This window comes from Meleagris gallopavo, chromosome 8, assembly GCF_000146605.3.
Source record: "Meleagris gallopavo isolate NT-WF06-2002-E0010 breed Aviagen turkey brand Nicholas breeding stock chromosome 8, Turkey_5.1, whole genome shotgun sequence".
In the NCBI taxonomy this organism is placed as follows: domain Eukaryota; kingdom Metazoa; phylum Chordata; class Aves; order Galliformes; family Phasianidae; genus Meleagris; species Meleagris gallopavo.
The window spans coordinates 21,591,618-21,608,086 of NC_015018.2; the positions used below are offsets into that span (position 1 = coordinate 21,591,618).

Consider the following 16,469-nt stretch of genomic DNA (forward strand, 5'->3'; position numbering starts at 1 on the left):
CAAGTTTGGATTAACATGATTTCTTCCTCTGTTTCCCGTAGGTTCATGAAAGTGGCTGGCAGCACAGTGGATGCTGTTACCTGGCAACAGTAGGTATTCACCATTCCTTCTGCTTTTCTACACTAATTGCAGTGATCTGACAGTGTCAAAATGAATGGGCTGGCTAGGTGTGGAAGGGGACAAATAGTAGGACCCATCTCTGCTGTCCTTGTCATTTAAATAGGAAAAAGAGGCATTGCCCCTTCTTCTGCAGCAGAAGTGGTCATGTTTCGCTCTGGATGCTTGCAGCTGAGACGGAGGCTAAAAACATGCCTGCCCACTGGAAACCAACCCCCATTGCAGCTGGCCCAAAGCTAGGCTGATGGCATGCACCTTTGGAAGCAGAAAGTAGAGTGAACCTTCCCTGTATCCCGAAAAACTGCATTTGCTTTGGTGCCTTGAGCAGAGAAGTTGAGATCTCAGGTCCTGGCTGGGCGTCTGTCCTCAACTTGAGCCTAGCACTGGGCCTTCAAGGGAGCTCACACTACTTTGCTGGAGTGGAGCATGCCATCTCATCCCCTCCCATTCAGAGTATCCCATCACCTGTCAGTGTTGCTGGTTCCCTCCTGGCACTCCATAGAATGGCCTGGGTTGAAAAGGATCACACTGATCATCAAGTTTCAACCCCCCTGCTATGTGCAGGGTCGCCAACCACCAGACCAGGCTGCCCAGAGCCACATCCAGCCTGGCCTTGAATGCCTCCAGGGATGGGCATCCACAACCTCTTTGAGGTATACTGGCCAGGTTATGGGGGCATTTGTTCCTCACCTGCAGATCCCAGTTCCTTTTGTAAAGCCCACCTGGAGACCTACACTTAAAAAGAGTTCAGTGGTTTTTAAGACATGAAGCTTTCCTGCAAGTAAGCCCAGGGGCTCTGTGTCGGTGTGTTAACCTCAGAGCCTCCTGCAGAAGCGACTGTCTGCATCTGAGAGTGGTTTATGGCAGCAGCCCTGGCTGGCACCCAGCAACTCCCATTTCTGGGGAGCCACGTGCCTTGCCGTGCTGCTCTGCTACCTGACTCCTGAGGCTTCCCTGAGGCAGCAGCTCTGTGCAAGCAGGGCAGTGGGGTAGCAGAGTGTTTGGAGTGGGATTTGTGTTACTTACAGACTCATGCTGTGCAATGATGATCTATGCCTCAGCTGGGAGTTTGCTTTTCATGATTACACGATGTGCTGATCGCATTTACTTAGCCCAGGAATTCGCTTGCTGAAACAGGGCTTGATGGCTGGGCCAAGCCCTTGGATGCACTGCAGGAAGAAGCAGCCAGCCTTTGTGCAGGGAGCTGTGGCTCAGGGATCCTTCCTTTTGGGACCAGGTGCTGTGGGCAGGTGGGGGTACAGCTCCCTGCAGGTAGGCAGTGTGGCTGGATGTCACTTGCTGAGCACTTCCCACCCAGGTAGGTACAGGAACCACTGCTCCCCCTGCCTGGGCAGGCAGCTTGGGAGGGTTGCACCCGTCTGCTTTTGTGAGGACTGACAATAGCCACAGCTCCAATCTGGGCTTCTGTACTGTTTATGAGTAAATGTCAAAACAGTGTCTCATCCCTCTGCTCCAAACAGCAAAACAAAACAAAACAAGCTCCTTTGTATCCAAGAAGAAAATTATTAGCAGGAAACCGAACTGCTCTCTAACTGCAACTATGAGCCTTTCTGTTCCAAACCCTAGCATTCTCCTGGGATATTGGTTATAAATTTGTCAAATCTGTTACTCCTTTGAAAAGGTTGCACTCTATCCAGAAGGGGAATTGAGAAGGGAATACATTGCAGAGATCCCTATCCTCTGTGAACACACATGACCATTTCTTCTTCTCTGAAATACGTCTGAAAAGTGACACAGGGTGTAAATAAGTAGGCTTGCCAGTCTTTCTTAATATGGTTTCACTTACATATGTAACTCAGCGTGTGTGCCTCCCTCTTCAGAAGTAATGTGTTGCTGGAGAGGGATGTGTGAATGGCTCAGAAATGTTTAGGGAATTTCCACTAGCAGAGGGTGTGGCAATTAGAACTGACAGTGGCTGGGAGAGTTTTGGCATTTCTTGTGTAATTTAGTTTATGGTTTGGTTATGATTGAGTGCTCAGTTTATTGTGGACACCCTCAGTCTTTGAATGTGGGTTTCCACAGTTCAGAACCCTTCCCACAGCCACATATCCTTTTGGCTCTGCTCCAAAGCTTGGTGTCTTGCTCACAGTGAAGATTCATTGTCTCCCTAACCTGTGGCCATGCCCTGGTCCCCTTCCTGTGTGTCACTGTATGGCCGGTTTTCCATCTGAAGTGCTGTGCAGACCTCAAAGTTTGGCCAATCTAATGGGCAAATCCTTGTGCAAGGCTGTCTTTGCAGCCCACAAATCCATTCATTTGCAAGGCAAGTAAATGTTTGCATCTTCAAAGTCATGGACATCTGTTCCTTCAAGTCTTTGGAGAATACGATGCTACCTTCCAATATGGAATGTCACTCATTCCATGTGGCAAACCAGGAATGTCATGCACACAGATACATATGGGATGCTGCTCAAAGTGCTTTGCTGTGCTGAGTTTAGATGACATCTCTCTGGCCTTGACATATGGGACAGCAGCAGAGCACAGGGCTGCCTGTGTCAGCAGAGATGTCTCCATTTGGTAGCAGTTGTGATGCTGGCAGTGAGGCTGGTCCCGTTCACATCCCCAGCAGGCTGGTGCCCTAATTCCTAGCAGACTCTCCCTGTAGCAGCAGGCAACAAAGTAGATCCGGAAATTCCTGAGCTTTGGGAAGTGGGCTTTAATGTAATTAACTGCAACAGAAGAAGAGGTCAGATAATAGGGGCAAAGGTTCCTCTTTAAAATGAAAGGAGGTAAATGAAACCAGCTGCCCAGGAGCCAGTGCACTGCCTTCATTAAACCCAGTGCGATGCTCGTGGTCCTGCGCAGCCAGTTGTGGATCTTTCCAGAGAAAAGTGAGACAGGTAGTGTGAACCCAGAGGTGACAGGACTAAGGTGTGTTGGGCTGACAGCAGTCACCTGGTGTAGCAGTCAGGTCAGGTGGCCTCCTATGCTATGGGAACCCATGTGCCCTGCATCCACGTGGCCTTTGGGGCCAACCTTGGTGCCACATCATAGCCAGCACCCACCCACCAGCCTGTGTTGGTGCTCCTCAGCTTGTCCCAGTGCTCCAGAGACCTCAGCCTAGCTGGGGAAGCTCCAGCCCACCCATCTGGCCTCAGTTCACAGTCCTTGTGCAGTTGATGCCATTTTCCTTCTTAACCGCTTTTGGGTGTTGAATGTACCTCTTGGTGCCTGAGAATAGATCTCTGCCAGCCTTAGAGAAATCATGGAATTGTTTTCAGGCTCTGCTTAAATATCCAAAGCCATGAGGTATGAGCTATCGGCAAGATGTCCTGAGACCAAAGGAGCAGGTTTATTTATCCCTGTGCCATCCCCTGTTTCTCCAGGTTGTTAGTGCAGGTGTGAAGCGATCCTGGTGGTGGCTGTGCCCCAGGGCTGCTCCTGGTTAGAGCGGAGATCTTGTCCTCTGCTGTAGGCTGAGGTCTTTAACTTCATCTTCTCCCACCTCATACAACCTTCCTTTTATAACCTTGCAGCCAGTTTTCAGCCCAGGTGATGGTGGGGTTTTTTTTGCCACAGCAGTCCAAAAATCATTTCTGTTCAGTTCTTAAGTACTGTACTAAAATCCAAACATCTGCCATCCCCAGAGTGTGCTGCTTTGTAATTTTGTCTTAAAAAGTAATCTCTGTAAACCCCCTCACTGCCTGCTGCTCACAGGCCTGCTGTCCTCACAGCAGCCAGCGGTTCTGTGTTGTATAAGGGTTGATTTGAACACTTCCCAGGTCCCCCTCCCTGAGAAACTTTCTGCCCTTAGCACCGTACTGTCAGCACAGATGTGCCAAAATGCCTCTTTCCTACTTCCCCCTATTACAGAGGGTTGGATTGAATCCAGAGTCTGGCTGGCACGATGCTGAATTTTTTGGGGGACAAAGCTGGAACTTCACACCTGGGAGAGGATTTGCAAAGGAGACCCTTCATGTTCAGGGCATCTGCAAGTTGAGTCTGTAATTCGTCTCCGTTCTGGGCCAGGCATTGCTGGCTGCTCGCCTTCCCCTGCAGCCCTGCACAGCTCCAAGCACGCTTACCCCGTTACCTGATCAGTGAGTTGGAGCAGTGAGAAGCTAAAATCCTCTCTGAGCGTTCATGCATGTTGCACGTGTTCTGCGTGTCCTGGCCAAACCTGATTCAAACTGCAGTATCCTTTGGGGAGGCTCCTGCCCTCGTGTGCACCCCTGTACCCATGTGGGGAGGCTCCACAGCTGCTGGCTGCTCACTTTGCTAACAGCATCCCTGCAAGGAGATGTCACTGCTGCCTTTCTCGTCTGCTAGACTCAATCTCAGAGAGACACTCAGCAGTGGGCTGTCCAGTGCACATGGGGCCTTACTCTGGATGAGATGCTTGTCGTAGAGAAACCACATCTGTAAAGGAGCTGATACTTCTGGGAAGGTAAATCTGCCTTTTTTTCATACTCCAGGACAAGTGGAACATGCAATCCCTGGTACATATGTATCTGTCTGCAACAGCATCCTCCAATCCCGTGCATTACCAAAAAGCCCTGCTGCGCTCTTCTTATCCACATCTCCATGTTTCAAGTGGAGGGAGCCTCTTTCCCTGCCATTTTTCCAGCACCAATGACAAAGGTTGGAGAGCAGCTCACAGAACCCCCAGTGCAGCAGCCTAGCATGCCTGGGAGGGATCCAAGGGGACAAATGTAGATGCTATAGGATTTGTGCTCCCATCCTGAGACCTCCTGCCCCTCTGCATTATCTCACCTATGGCTGCTGTGTAAAGGGTGCCAGCACTGATCACTCCTTCAGGACAAGATGTTTGGGACCAACTCCAATTCAGGATGTTTGCACCCCAAAGATGGATTGCCTCACCTTATGTACTGGAACCAGGAGCCAGCACTCAGGCATTTCAAAGCCTTCCTCCCATACCTGGATGCAGATGATTCGGATTCTGATTGGCAGCACTATAACCATGTTTCATGAAGTGAGCACATGGAGAGCAGGAATCCCCTGGATGGGAAATGCTCAGTGCCATGTCCAGAGCAGCAGGCACTCCTATGTTAGCAGGAGAGGACACCGCACCTCTGCAGAGGTCCTCTCCTGGAGGGAAAAAGGCTTCTTGGTGTGAGACAGCAGTGGGACAGAAGGACACGGACAGGGGCAGAACTAATGCCAGTGGTTTCATTCTTGTCATCTTGTTTTCCTTGCAGTTACTACATCGATGGCCGAGTGGCCAAAGTGACCGACTTCCTGAAAACACGCCTGCTAGACACACTGTCCGACCAGATCAGGAAAATCCAGAAAGTGAGTGAGTGCAAAGAGTCTGCAAGGGTTAGAGGGCAGTGTGCCCACGGTACTGCAGCTCAGTGCCTGGGTTGTGCACTGCTTAAGGTGTGGGGCTGGTGCAGCATCCCAACGCTTGCAGGGTGGGGTGGAGGGATGGTATTTCCATCCTGGGCATGGAGGACAAGATGGGGTAGCAGCTTGGCCAGCCCTAGGCGTCTATTACAATTCCAGGGTGATTTGTGATTTGCTCTGGACAGCGCAGCATGCAGTGAGGCACTCCATCCCTGCTTCCCACAGAACAGCTCCAGGCTGCAGCCACTGTGTAAGAAATGGGGACTTTGGGGGTCCCCTGCTTCAGCTGCTGCAGGGACCGGGGCTGTGGGCAGCTCAGCTGCCAGTCCCACAGCAAAGGATGAACATCTAATAAGAGCAAAGTGTTTTGGAGTGAAAGGACGTGTCCATTTGTCTGTCTTGTCAAGGTTTTTGTACTGTATCAGTCACCACTATGTCTCGCTGCTGTAATTCCTGCAAGAAACTGTAGGATGAGCAAACAACTCAAAGAGGCCCCAGGAAAGGGGACATGTGGGTCAGCACAGCAAAACCAGAGGATAGGAGCTGCTTGCTGTGTTGTCCTGCACAAGCTGGGGACCATCCCCACACATGAGTGGCCCACCTTTGGCAGGGAGCATGAGTTGGGCACAGGGACAAGCATGGGGCACAATCCCACCCTGCTCTGCACTAAACTGGTGATACATGTCTCACTGCTGGGGAAGGTCATAGGACCGCCAGGAAAGCCGTGGGCAGCAAGGTGGAGACATGGTGCAGCCCTGGGGGGTCCTGGTTCCCACCCAGCCCCAGACCCGCAGCAGTGAGGAGCTGCCCTCTGTTGGGTCTGGGGAGTGGGAAGAGCTCTCCAGGGAATGCCAGTGTGGCTGAGCAAAAGCACTATGCTGGGTGCTAATAGCCTCCAGCTTGGCTTTGAGTCCGTGCATCCTGCCGGGGCTGATTAGAGCAGCTGGGCTTGTCCACTTCCCTGTTTTATTGCTTCCTCTCTGACTGGGGAAGGTGGCGGGCTTAGATAATTACAGGCAGGATGCCAACACCTCTGGGGCTTCAGTCAGGGATGTCGACTCTCACAGGCTGTGAGTGGGAGGCAGCCCAGAGCTGGCGTATTTAACAGCTTTGAGGGATCCCAGTCCACCCAGCACATTCCAGTGTTCCTCACTAATGGGGCAGGATCCGTCAGGCTGTGCAGCGTGCTCCTGGGCTGTGGAGCTTGCAGACATCTGGCTGCAGGAGCTCATAGCCCGGCCTGGAGAAACGAGATTGCTGGAGAGGAGAGGATTCATTGTGCGGTGCCAGTGCATCTGGAGCCCCTGGTGCTTTGGTGCCCAGCTGTAGCTGCCCTGTCCCATGTTGCTCCCACAGTGGCAGCTATTTCTCCTCCCATTGCAAGCCACCAGGTTGCCGCTGCCACAGTCTCTATACTGAACACAGCCATTACATGTCAGAGACATGCAAATTGCAACACCTGCCCTGTGGGAACAGGAGAGAGGTGCTGCATTTGATGTTTGTTGTTCCCTGCGCAGGTTGTGAACACATACACACCAGGCAAGAAGATCTGGCTGGAAGGCGTCGGTGCTACCTCTGCTGGAGGCATGAACAACCTCTCCGATTCCTATGCGGCCGGGTTCCTGTGAGTGACACAGTTCCTGGCACGAGGGCACTGCCACCTGTACAGGCTCTGTGCACAGCGCTCCCCTATGCACCCCAGCTCTGGGGTCAGGGCTTGCACCCCACAGCCTCGCCGCCCTCTTCCCATTCTGCAGCCACACGCCCTTGCATGCATTCACTGCTTGCATCCCTCTCTGGGCAACTGAAGCTCTTCAGAGCACAAGGTCCAGGTCTAGAAATCATATTCTGCCCTTCTTAGAAGCCACAGCTATTGCTGGATCCTTGGGCTTGTCCAATGGCACAGCTCAGTAGCACATAGATCCCGCTGCAATCTTTAGAGCTAACTGTGATCGCAAAGGATCAAGGAAGATTTTCCTTGCTCTAGGGGCAGGCATAGGAACATGCCCAGGTCACGTGGGCTGGGGCTGGCTTAGTTTGCTGGTGACACCACAACGGGTGGGAGCACAGACAAGCTGGGGTCCCTACAGTGGCCTAACCCTGTCTCCTCGACACAGGTGGCTGAACACACTGGGCTTGCTGGCCAGCCAAGGCATTGATGTAGTGGTGCGGCACTCCTTCCTTGACCATGGCCACAACCACCTGGTGGACCAGAACTTCAACCCCCTGCCGGTAGGTCTGCCCGGGGCCGATCACAGAGATGCACCCTTCTCACAGCCAGGTTTTAGGGGGGATCTGGTTTTTCTCTTCCCTGCACCCAGAATGATGTGCTGCCTTTATCCCTGACCCCTCTTGCAGATGCTTGGCTTCACCACAGAAATATCCAGGACACAGCTGAGAATCCACCTCTCCTTGTGGCCTGTTTGAACTCTGCTTGCAAATGAATTTTTCCAGATCTGTTTCATTCAGTGTTAATAGGAGACATTAGTTAAATGTCAAATGCGGCATGTTGGAAGCAGATGGGAGAGCTTTGTTGCTGTGGCTGGAACTTCTTCCAGCCCAGAGCTTGGGAGCATAGCAGGGTGGCCAGTGCCACAGCAGCAATGCCAGTGAGTATAGGAGGCATTCCAGGGCAAGGTTGTGCTACAGTCCCACCTCCAGCTGAGATCTGGTGGTTCTCAGTGATGCCCTGCATCATTCCTTGCCCTCCAAACCCCTCCCCCTCCCCCCCAGATGGCTGGGTCTTCCCACACATAGGGTGAGAATAAAGAAAGAGTATGCAAAATCTCTTTAAAAGTAGCAGGTTTCCTTTCCATCTGATCTGTTCTATTTTCCCTTTGGTCTAGTAAATCCCTCACCTTGTAAGTGGAGAAGCTGGCAGGGTGGCTGGGTGCTCTGCTCACCCCAGGAAGGAATTTACAGGTTTTCTGCAGGGCAACACCAGGGGAGAGTTTGGGGAATATGCCCTGGGCTGATAAAGACAATTAAGTTATTCAAATTGCTGCTGTTATACTTTTCCCACTAAATCAGATACCATGCCTCTTGTGGCCTCTTCCTTGCTCTCCGATGTGCTCCAGAGCTGATCTGCTGCTCATGTCCCAGTAACACAGTCCTGCACAAGCACCAGTGTTGCTCGTGCACTTTAAAAGAGCCACGAGCAGGTGCAAATTAGTGAGGGGCTTCAAAGATGTGAGCATAAAAAAGCTTGTGGAAACCAGACTGTGACCCACATGGCAGTGTGGTGACTGCTATTTTCCCGTGGGAGCTATCAGGGGGATGAAAGTGTCTGGATGGACCTGTGCGGGGTCACCGCGCCGTGAAACCCAAGACACCTGCTGGCTGCTGTCACAAAGACTTTTCTGCAGGTGGGATGGGCACGAGGCAGAGGCTGTTGAGAGAAGGCTGTGCTGCTGCCTGAGCGAGTGTGGCAGCTTGCTGCTGGTCCTGCTCACTTTGGTGCTGCCCTTGTGGCACGGTGCAGCGAGTGGCACGAGGGACCTGGTAAGACCTGCCAAACGCTGTCTGCCTGGGGCCAGGGAACGTGCACAGCCAGGGCCATGCACTGGAGACATTGCTGTGTATAGGAATAGAAAGGTCAGTGCACAGCTCTCTGTGCAGTGGGGTGATATTTGCTGCTGTGGGCCGTGCTGTGAGTCTTCAGACCACACCTGAGCCTTCATCCAACGGCAGAACTGCAGAAATGGGCTTCTCTTGCAACTAATGGGAAGAAAACAGGAGAAATTGGGTGCCCTGAACTGGGCATGGATGTGCTCAGGCTGCGGAATATAAATGCTTCTGCTGAGCTTAATGCAGCTGCTCCCAAGTGTTTTAATGCCTTGTTATTTCTGAGAGAACTTGGTTGAGTATCATTGAAGTGCTTTTTCTTCTTGAACGATCGGGGCAGCCAGCCGTAAAGCAATCAGGGCTTGACTGCATGGCATGTGCTTGAGAAGCCCTTCAGGCAGAGCTTCTCCTGTCCGTAAGTCTGTCTGCATGCATCTGAGCCCATCTGTACGTGTGTAGGAGCAGGGAATAGATGAAGTGAGGGGAGAAACAGCAGCTGATATTCACCCTTCATGGGGCAGTGCCTTTGAAAAGCCAATCTGGCATTTAGGAGCTATCTGCTCCTTTTAGGCATGCAGTAGACATAATACATCACTCTGGTTAATATCACTCTGAAGCAGTCCAGAATGGTGCAAAACGTTCATCTCATTGCAGAGGCCCCCAGGTAAGTGTGAGCTATCTCTTCAGACTGCTAGAGCATGCAAAACTTTGGAAATGCTCATCCATACAGAACTTCCCTCTGTTTTATCCATCTTTGGAACTGATGTCTGCACCTTAATGCACAAAGAAGTGCTGTGAGGTTACACCTATGTGTGCAGAAGTTTGGGTATGCTTCTAGGGAGGGCCAAAGAAACACAAACCCAATGAAAAGGCCAAAGCTGAAAACCGAACTCAGGTTTCCTGATAACTGTGGCATCTCTTGAACCTTCTCCTAAAGGCTGTGAGGGACGTTGTTCTCCTGCATTAGGTGCTAAAACTTCCTCCATCTAAGTTTAATAAACAGCATACGGGGGCGTGAGAAAAGGCTTCGAGGGATCACAGGGTGAAGCAATGGCAGGGGCTGCCTGCTCAGCCGTGGTAGGAAAAGACAGTGTAATATTGTGTGTGAATTGATGGCGTCCTTGGGAAAGCACCACGGCGGTGCGGAGGGCTGCGCCTTGTGGGGCTGCACTCGGACGCTTGGATGCTGCCAGCGATTTTTCACCTCCTTTGCTTAGCCACAGGCACTGAGGAACTCAATGGGAAAGTTACTGCGTGTCCTGGCCAAGGTGCCACGGTTGGGAGCAGGGCTCCCCGCCTGCTGCACGTCTGCATTCCCCTGTGCACTCGTTAGCCGAGCTGCCTTGGCGGCCACGCTGCTCCTTACAGCTGAAGATCCCAGCTTCTCCCCAGCCAAGCCTGTCCTGCCTTGTGCTGTGCTGCAAGGATCACCCCCATCCAGGGTTGGGGGCCGCATCCATCCACCTGCACCCATCCCTGCCCTGCTGATGGGGCCATGTGGCAGTGGGAAACAGTGTCCCCATGCGGGGAGCAACAAAGGGTGGGAGAAGAAGCCGGTCCAATAGAGCTCACACACATGGAAGCTGTTCTTTGCGATCGTAAATCTGCAGCACGGGTGTCTGGCACCTCCATCTGCCCTGCACACTGGAGTATGGGCTCTCGCGCAAGTGACGCCTGCAGATGGGGAGAGGAAGGGAGTGGAGAGAATGCACAGAAGTGGCTTGTGTGGTACATGAGCTCTGGCTGCTGGAAAGAGGGATGAAATTCTGGGCCATGTGAACACCCAAAGCTGCATGGGAACTGCCTGGTGCAGTTCTGAGGGGCTCTGCTTCTCCTCCAGCCATGTGCTGAGGGCTGCAGCATCCCCTGCTCCCCACACCTTGGCTGCACTCTATCTGTGAGCCTGCTCTGAGGCTCCTTTTATCTGTGAACCAGGAGACAGATTTAAAGCGCTTGCACTCTGCTCACTGTCACACTGGGTTAAGGGGCCTTTCCCTCTTTGTGTGCCATAAAAAAAAAAGTATCTGAAGTGCGTATGCTTGGACTTTGAAAGGCATCAAAGCTGTGAGCTGCCTGCAGCTCAGGCTCCCACCCACTGGGGCTGTGGGACACGTGCACAGAAGAGCCATGCCATGCATGTGTTGTGCACCCAGCCACCCACTGCCACCAGCTGCAGGGGTGGTGGGGACAGCAAGGTGCTCTTCAGCATGGCACACCGCTACCAGCAGAATGGAGGGAAGTAGTGTGATGGTGAAAAGTAGCAGAAGAAGGGAAAACAGCAAACAATTGTATTTGGTTTCCAACCTGCCTGATCCTGTGGCTCCGCTCTCTTCCTGCCGTCTCCGTTGCCTGGACCCTGTTAGGGAGAGGTGATGACAAAAGGACTCTGACTGCTGCTCCATCTGCTCTGCTTGTGGGGAGGGAGCTTGCCTGCTCAGGGCCAGTGCACAATGGCTCAGCAGACTTCTGAGGGTTGTGCTGCTGGAGAGACCCAGAGCTATGGGACAAGCAGCTGATGCCAAGCCCGAATGCACTGCTGCTGGCACTGGTGGGTGAGGCTGTGGCTCTCGCAGCTGCTGTGTGCATCCATGTTAGCAGGTAATTTGGGATGGAGCAACTCTCCTGGCTGTGCCACGTGCCGTGCTTTGGGACTCACTGGACAGCCATTGAAAAGCGTGACCTCGTTTCCTTTTCCTATCCACAAGAAGATATTCCGCCTGCAGGACCAGCCAGCAGCCAAGCTGAAGCAAGTCCCCATAAGCGCAGAGTGCAGGCACTGCGGCCACAGCTGTGAAAGAGTGGGGTGAGATGATGCACTCACAGCCGTTGGGGCAGGAAGGAAGAGGAGAAGCATAGCAAAAGCAGTGCAATTCCAGGCAGAGATGTCAGCAGCTGCAGAGGACTGCTGGGTGCAAGAGCCACCTCTAGGCAGGGCTTGGTGCTGGTGCTGCACCATGCAAAGTCTGTGCTGCCCAGGGGGCTGCCACTGCAAGATCTTTGTGTGGAATTTGGGTCGGAAAGCCTTGAGCTGTCCAAGAAGCACAATAAGGTCACGGGTGATGTTAAGAACTGCATCAGCCCAGCCCTGCTGGAGGAACGACCAGCCGCGTCTTGAACAGGATGCACGGACCTCCACAGGGAGTGAGCCTTGGATGCTGAAGATCCTTTAATCTAGTGGAAAAAGAAAGAGCAAGAACCACTGGTTGGAAGCTGACGCCAGACAAATTCAAGCTGAAAATAAAGATTGTTAACAGCGCGGATGTTTAACCACTGGAACAGGTTCCGTGGGAAGTGGCAGTTCTCCATCCCACCAGGCCTGCAGAACCAAGTCACTGGAAGAGGCTTTTGCCAAAAAACAAGCCACAAGGCTCAGCAGACGGATAAAAATTCCTCTGTCCTGTGAGGCACGGGAAACCGGGTCCCTTATCTCAGCAAGGGTTGCTCAGGCAGTCAAAATGCAGGTTGTGGTGCAGGAATGGAGCAGGTGCTGAAACCTGCGCATGCCTTAGGGGTGGCATGGGAGAGTTCCAGGGTCTTCCAGGCTGGGCACTGTGGATGCAGCTTGAGTGCTCACCTACCTGCTGCTTATAGAGAGACTGAACGTCTGGGGCTTAGGTTTCCTGGCTACGGTAACCTCTTCTCGTGTGTGCAATTGGACAGGCTCTGGCAGGCTGTAAAGTAGCTTTGCTGCCTGTAGAAGGGAGCAGGGGAGATGCTCCTGAGCCCTTTGTAGTAGCTCTGGAGGCAGGAGATGTGGTTAGTAGGATTGTCTGAAGGGCTGACTAATCAGCTGCCTTTCCAAAAGCTTAAGCTTCTAAAAGCTCCTGCGATGAATTAAAACGTGTAAGGAGATAAAGCGGGACCCTCTGGGCTTTCCCTGTCTAGTGGAGAGCTCTCCACCTCTGCTGACCCCATGGCACGCAGAAGACGTGGTTGGACTGAGCTCCACAGATCAGTTCGTGTGAGACCATGGCCCTTCCTGCCTGTAAATCCACCGTCCCAGCCAGGGACCTCCTGCTCTGCTCTGCTCAGGTGCCTGCAGCAGCCCGCCGACGACTGTAGCAGCAGCCTTAATGGGTCTGCAAAGTAATTAAAGCAAGAAAGCTCCCTCGGTTCCCCAAGGACTAATAGTGGACCAGATTCCTTTCTGCTATTCCTCCTCTAGCCTTATGGCTGTATAATAGCTCACCACAGGAGCTCTCAGCAGCTCCAAGGCCCTGGTCCTGCTGTGACTGGGCTGGATCAAGCTGTGCACTGCTCCGGGCTGTGGCTTTTTGTTGCAAGGACACGAGAACACATGGAAGAGGTGACAGATACAGCCAGGGAAAAAGCCACCCTGTTGCTTTCAGAGATGGGTGTCAAGACCCAATTTCCCACGTTGGTGACCATCTGAACAGGAGACAAAGCAAGTTGTAGTTGCAGGTGCCCAGCAGCCCTGCCAGGATTTTGGTTGGGGCTCACAGCCTTGCAACAGCCAGGGAAGTGCCCGCACCCGAAGGTTTTGTTTTGATCATGCTGGATGCATGTGCAATTCATCATCCAAATACTTGGTGTCACTGGCTCCTGGTAATTTATTGCAAGGAACATGATTTTGGCCCCTGCTGCAAGCAGGCTTGCGATGACGCGAAAAGCTGCAGCTGTCTTCAGTGCTTCCCTGCAGCAAGCTGAATGGTTTGAGTTCCTCCAGGCTGCAGCAAAAGGCTCCTTTTCCAGCCCCTGGGTCATTTTTCTGGCCCAGCTTTGAACTCTCTTTGGTGCTTCCACATCCTTCTTGAAAGAAAGGCTTCAGAGCTCACCCTGCCTGCCAAGCAGGGTAAAATCACTGCTTCTTCTCCTCCTGCAGATGTTGAAGGGACATCTTGGTCCCCACACTGCCCCACTGCCCTGAACATCTCTGCTAAGTGGTTGGTAGCACTGAGGGATCTGCTAAGCCACAGCTTTTAGGGGAGCACCAAGAGCATATGGAACTTGAAGGGTGGCCACCAAGTCCCTGAGGACTCCCTTTGAGTCCTCTAGCATCTATCACTCCCATAATTTGCCAGCAAAACCAGCATCTTGCTGGTGGAAATGTGCACAGAAAGCAAGAAACTCCGCAGTGCTGCTAGGAAGAGCTACCTAACAGGGAGCTAACAGGCCATCTTCAGGCTTGGCCAGAAGCAGCTAGAGGAGGGCAGGAGGTTTTCCCCCAGCCCTCTGGCCGAAGCTGACCTAGCCAGAAGGAAGCAAGTTTGGATGTCCCTGTGGCAGGCTGAATGGCACTGCTGGCACCAACCAGATGGGTGTTCCTCTTGGCTGGTAGCTGCTGCGGCAACAAGGACAGAGCCCTGTCCTGCAAAGCGGCCCTCTGAGCATGCCCCCTCCCTTCCTACAACGCTGCTTCATTTACCGCACACCTCCCAGCTTCTGCAGCGGATGAGGGGGGGCCCTGCAGACAGTGGCCGCCAGCAGTGCACAGCCTCACTTTCTTCCCCAGGGCTTGGGGCCCATCCTATGTGCTATGCGAGGCCATGCCCTGTGGGAAAATATAGTATGTGGTGATGTAATTAAAAGGCTGCATCATTAACGCATGCGTGCAGGGGCTGAGCATTTCCTATTTCTTGAGTACTTGGCTTCCGTGAGCTATGGTCATGGGTGCGTAGCTCCATAGGTGGCTTTAGGAGGAGAAATACCTCTGGGGAGTGGAGCACCTCGGACTGTCTCCAGAGCCAATGTGCCATCAGCAGAGTGGGGAGCATGGGATAGATCGAGGGGCTCCAGCCTTGCACAGCAATAGGGTTGAAGATGTCATTGTCCCATGTGGGCTGTGTGTGGCTCTGCAGCGTGGCTGTGTGTGGGTCCATCAGATGTGAGATAGCATCCGTGCTGCTCTCCACCAAACTGCGTGGCCTGAGCTCCATTAGAGGATATTGGCTCTTAGCGTGCAAAGCAACATACTCCTTCCTTAATCTCTTTCCTGGAAACAGCTACACCATTTTGGCTTGATCCCTGCCAAAAAATAAAAGCTCACCCCAGGGCAGACATCTGGCATGGAATATTCTAACCCAGGCAGCCCAGACTCTCCTGGACTGGTGCTGCTGACTGTCCTCTCTGCCCTGCAGGACTACTGGCTGTCCCTGCTGTACAAGCGACTCATCGGACCCAAGGTGCTGGCCATCCACGTGGCCGGTCTGCAAAGGAAGCCCCGGCCGGGCAGGGTGATCCGTGACAAGCTCCGCATTTACGCCCACTGCACCAGCTCCCACAAGTGAGCCATGCACAGTGAAGGAAGCTGGGGGCCGTGGGGCAGCACCCGCCTGGGAACAGGGACTGCGGCCGGACAGCCCCGGCAGCAAAGATCAAGGGGGTGGATTTCACGAGGGGCCCCCGGTCGGTCAGGTTACCTGCCCAGGAGCCCAGCCTGCTCATTGTTTCACTGATAAGGTCTTTCAAAGCGCCTCAGCAAGCAGTGGGGGGTGGGGGGAGGCAGCCACCTCCTCTGCAGACACAAGTTGCTATTGTGGAGGAGGAGAGGCTGTTTCTTTACACAGTCCAGATGCTTTCAACATGCCTCCAGCTCGGTAGGAAACCTTGTCCAGTAACTGACAGGTGCAAAATGCTTTATAGCCTTTGTTTGGGGCTGTCTGATTAAGCAGGGACAGAGGATCGGTGTCTGGAGCTGTCAGTTGGGTGCCCGGGGTAGGGGGGCAGACGCCACTCGCGTACTGAGCTCCCTCAGTTCTCAGCCTCCTCCTCGCAAGGTCCTGGGGGAGCTGCCCCCAGCTGCAGTGACCCCCTCGAGCAGTGCCACTCCTGGTCGAGGAGAGCAGGGGAAGTTGGGAAGCTGTAACGATGGGGAAGTGACATCTCCCTGCGGAGGACGATGTCCAACCCAGATGGCTGCACACTCACCCCAGACCCTTTTCCAGGGGTGATGCTCTCGGGGCAGATGCCAACACACCCCTCAGGCCCGCTCTCCCCTTTGCAGCCACAACTACGTGCGGGGCTCCATCACCTTGTACATCATCAACCTGCATCGCTCTCGGAAGAAAATCAAGCTGGCGGGGACGCTGCGGGATAAGATCGTCCACCAGTACCTGCTGCAGCCCTACGGCAAAGATGGGCTGCACTCCAAGTAAGCGCGGGGCTCCCGCTGGGGACCACCCCGTCCTTGGCGCCGCGCCCTGACCCTGTTCCGCTCTCGCAGGTCAGTGCAGCTCAACGGGCAGCCTCTGGCCATGGTGGACGACGGGACCCTCCCCGAGCTAAAGCCCCGGCCGCTGAGGGCCGGCCGCACGCTGGTCATCCCCCCGCTGACCATGAGCTTCTACGTGGTCAAGAACGTGAACGCGTTGGCCTGCCGCTACCGATAGCCCGCGGCCCGCAACGGACCCACCGCTCGCTCCCCGGGACGCGCCGCTCCTCGGCAGCACGGCGCGGGCACCGCATCGCACCTGCTCCCCAACGCCCGGACGCCCTCCAGC

General features: G+C 53.7%; 1 protein-coding gene across 1 annotated transcript in view; it reads left to right on the forward strand.

The window, feature by feature from the left end:
* HPSE2 (heparanase 2 (inactive)) overlaps window positions 1–16,463 on the forward strand; it is a 68,846-nt gene extending 52,383 nt beyond the window's left edge. The window contains exons 5-11 of the mRNA XM_010714732.1: window positions 42–89; window positions 5,298–5,391; window positions 6,963–7,069; window positions 7,563–7,677; window positions 15,108–15,253; window positions 15,974–16,120; window positions 16,193–16,463. Of these exons, the coding sequence (XP_010713034.1) occupies window positions 42–89; window positions 5,298–5,391; window positions 6,963–7,069; window positions 7,563–7,677; window positions 15,108–15,253; window positions 15,974–16,120; window positions 16,193–16,358 (823 nt within the window). The 3' untranslated portion in view covers window positions 16,359–16,463. The remainder of the gene's footprint in view (window positions 1–41; window positions 90–5,297; window positions 5,392–6,962; window positions 7,070–7,562; window positions 7,678–15,107; window positions 15,254–15,973; window positions 16,121–16,192) is intronic.
* Window positions 16,464–16,469: the final 6 nt, after the last annotated feature.